General features: G+C 42.7%; 1 protein-coding gene across 1 annotated transcript; it reads left to right on the top strand.

Moving 5' to 3' along the window:
- LOC145492838 (uncharacterized) lies at nt 1-3193 on the top strand. Its single transcript, XM_081472217.1, has one exon. It carries the CDS (start codon nt 2444-2446, stop codon nt 3191-3193), a length of 750 nt encoding a protein of 249 aa, XP_081328343.1. The 5' UTR covers nt 1-2443.
- Nucleotides 3194-3970: the final 777 nt, after the last annotated feature.

Here is a 3970-nt window from a genome sequence, read left to right as displayed (position 1 = left end):
TTTACGAACAGTCTGCAATGTTATTTGTCCGATTCCATCGCAAACTGAATTTTTGGGCGATTTTTTCTTTTCTTCAATATTTCACTCATTTCGGCGGACAAAAAAAAGGCAGAATTGAGAGGGTAAAATAGCACCTTGGTACATTGCATGGAGGAACGTCAAGTTAATCCAGCGAAAGAACAGGGTTTCGTCTTCAAATAGCTGCAATAAAATTTTTGGCTACTTAAAATGCGAAATTTTAGGGCGCCAGACGAAAGTGGCACAAAGGACAAAACATGCCATTCCATGTCCAGCAATTAGAGGTGAAAGATCAATAAAGTACTCGTGGAAAGGACAATAGGCCAGTTTTTTGGCGAAAAATCGTTACTATTCCGAATAAAAAGCTACTTTCTATCAATATTTGTCCTGTCTGCTGCTCAGGTTGCCTGAAATTTAAACTTTTAGCGATTATTTTTTCGAAGCAAAATACAAAATCATGTTTTGAACGGCCGAGGACGGATACAATATGTAAATTGTAAAAAAACCGTAAAATCGATACTTTGTGGTATTTATACCTCAATTTGGGTATTGCAGTTAATCTGTGCATACCTTTTATCAGCGCCAAGCATGGACTGCATGTGTATTGGCTTCACTAGTTGTTTCCGTTAACTGCCCCTCGCTGCTCGCGAAATGTTCAAACACTGAAGTTTGCGTGACAGGCGGCCAGGCCACAGTTGCCTGGGCACGTAACACAAATACTCGTCCTTTATATCCATGGCACACGGCAATTTTGTTTGGGAACCTGACATTATCCTTGAATTCTTTTTAAGAGACTTTTTTCCCCTTTATTCTCCTCCTCCTCTATTTCATTAATCATGACTGATCTGTTGACACATGTTTTCACGCTTCATCAGGTAAGCTTTCAAAGTTTATCTGATCAGTTGTCTGCAACTCTTGACATCTTGATTAGTGCAGAACATTACAAGTAAACATATTTTAATATGTTTACTTGTAATGTTATTGTGCTTTTACTTGTACACGTAAAGTTATCCCGCTTTTAAAGCTCTAAGCTGCCAACATTTTAATAGCTGGGAAGAAAATTTACACGTGGGCATAATCCTGTGCGTCTGGGAATCATCAAGTACTTAGCACACAATGACTGACACGAACACTTTAAATTTGCTTTCGATATCCACAAATAAACGCTTAAAACCGCCCAACAACACATAATCAGATTAGGTCAGAGTCGATAATCTGTGCTGCGTTTGTACAGTTGCATGACACACGTTAAGAAATGGCAACCTGTGGCTACTCTGAACTTGTTAGAGGGCCGTGTGGATGCAGTAGTTCCAACCAGGCAAATGCTGTGTGTGAAACGATAGAAAGATGCGGAAGAAACATTAAGAGTCAGTTGAAGTTTTTCGACTGCTTTGATCCAGCTTTGCAAACGGAGGCAGATCTTCTTCTCTTGTCAATACTTCTCACAAATTGTGCAGAAGTTATGCAAGGTATAAACAATGAAATAAGTCGAGGTGGTTACTGAAGTAAGGCAATGCCTTGTAGTTTTGCTTCGGTTTTTCCCCGGGTTATGCACGCACCTGTCACTGGACACTTCTAATACTAGCTAGCAAAAGGAGAGGTCGCAAGATGAGGATTATCGTTTAATTGCATGCAAATAAACTCACCATTACAAAGTGAAGATGATCCACGTTATCAGGCTCTCGTCCCAGACCCCTTTCGTACCGGGTTGTTATGTGACCTTTCTGTTACTCCTCCCTGCTTGGACACGGCATTAGACTAAAATATTCTAGTCCCGATCCCCATCGGGCAAAGCAAAGGCCAAGATGTACTAATCCCACGTCTCCCTGGGAATATAAAGGGAAAAAAATGAATTATCCCCCACTCCCTTGAGAAGGGCGGAGAGTCAAAGCCCCCACAAAGCCCCACCCATGCCCCATGTTTTCCCGGGTTGGAGGTTGGGGGTCTCTAGTGACAAGTGAATTATGTTTCCCCAAAAGAAAATGATCTCTTGACTTCTTTTATTAGTAAAAGCGAAAAGGAACTTTTTTTTCCAAGAAAGGATTACCAGTCAGATGTACAGAATTTCGCGGATCAGTTATGTAACCCTCTACGCAGATAGGTATATAGGTGGTTGAAACGCACGCTCTAAGTGATCCTCAAGAGAACTGCCTCCATGTGGCGTGTGACCATTCTCATGACAAGTGCTGTCCTTCTTGTGACCAGCTGAAATCCATAATGATGGAAATTGAGTCTTCATTAAGATCCTCCGAGTTGAGAGACGAAGACCGCGATGACTTGATGTGCACTCTTCAACAAGCCTATCAGGCAATTGAATCATGGAAGGCTCATCAGTTGAGATCAATTCAGCAGGACAAGGCAAGAACGAGTCTTCCGGAAAACCTGGAAACGTCTTCAATTTTCATCACACAGGACTGGGCCATGCATGAAGTTCCTGCCACAAAATTACAGGGAAACGCAAGCTGATTGGTTTGCCAAAAGAGAGATTTCTCGGCACATTAGTGTTGTTGCCCGTAAGATTGCTGACAAGCTGCAGCACCAAGCATTTGTTCACATAGTCGAGAATTGCATTCAAGACAGCAACGTGGCGGTCAGCATCATGCGACACACACTCCAAGAACTCAAGAAAGAACATCCGGAGATTACAGCTGCCTTTCTCCGACAAGACAACGCCGAGTGTTACCACAACTTCACCATGTTAGTTGCTTGCCGACTTATGAAAGAAGCGACTGATATCAAAGTTGAGAGAGTGGACTTCAGCGACCCACAAGGCGGTAAGAGTCCATGCGACAGAAGAACAGCAACGATCAAAGCACATCTTCTTCGCTACATTAATGAAGGCCATGATGCAGTCTCTGCGGATGATCTAAAACGAGCTATTCTATCTAATGGTGGTGTCAGAGGTGTCCGAGTTACCTTGACTGATTCCACAAAGCAGCATCCAATCTCGTTGCAGGGGAAACTGGAAGGAGTGAGCAACTTAAATAATTTCCATTATGGAGAGGAATGTCTGACTGTATGGAAAGCATTTGATATGGGAGAAGGAAAGACCACACCATGGTCTCAGTTGCAAGATAAAAAAAAAAAAATTTTGGCTTACTTTTACCAAATTTTTATTTTCTCGCGCGCTTTCTTTCGAGTCACGCTTGACGGACTAAAAAAGGGCTGCTCGTAGTATATCAGGGTTACCGCTAATGTAATTAATTGAAGAATCTTAGGTTCGGTTTATACCCTTATTACTGAAGGCGCTTTTATTTCAAATGTCATTGCCACACTGAAAATGCAACAAAATCTCGTGTCTTGTACTATAAGTTAGTTATTTTTTATGCTCTCTTTTCCTTAGTCCAAATGGGTTCAGTGAAGGATCCAGTATTCCCCGAGAGTCCCTTTTCTCCTGGAGACTTCCAAAACGTCTCTTTGTTTGACAGCACGCGGTCTCCAGTTGAAGACAATCCAGAAAACACCGTTCAAGGAGAGCAAAACATTGCATCTGCTGACAACGAGCACGCTGGTCTTTTTTCCTGTCCAGTTGAAGGATGCGTGAGTACTTTTCAGCGCCATTGTAACCTGGAGCGGCATATGCATTATGGCAAGTGCAAATTTGTAGAGGAAAGACACTCGCTTCTCGACAAGGTAAAGATTATTTACGCTGAAAAACTACAGGAAGGATCAAGCGCGCAGCCATTTATTGCCGGCTCTGAGCTTTCAGAGCAAAGTGTTCAGGCGTTAAAGCAGGGCTGGGCATTGCGATCTACGAAGAAGGCTGCCCGTTTCAGTGCTAAGCGCGCAGAAGGCCTCCCTAGACGAGAAGTTTAAAATAGAGAACAGACAGGATTCAAAGCAGACCCCGCACAGGTGGCTCAAGATATGAGACACACAAAACATGAAGACGGGAGCGGCAGATTCACTGTAGACGAATTCCTAGCCCCACAGCAAATAAAATCTTATTTTT

This window comes from Orbicella franksi, chromosome 7, assembly GCF_964199315.1.
Source record: "Orbicella franksi chromosome 7, jaOrbFran1.1, whole genome shotgun sequence".
Taxonomy (NCBI): domain Eukaryota; kingdom Metazoa; phylum Cnidaria; class Anthozoa; order Scleractinia; family Merulinidae; genus Orbicella; species Orbicella franksi.
The sequence above is the reverse complement of the archived record's forward strand: the minus strand, read 5'-3'. Positions and strand labels throughout refer to the sequence as shown.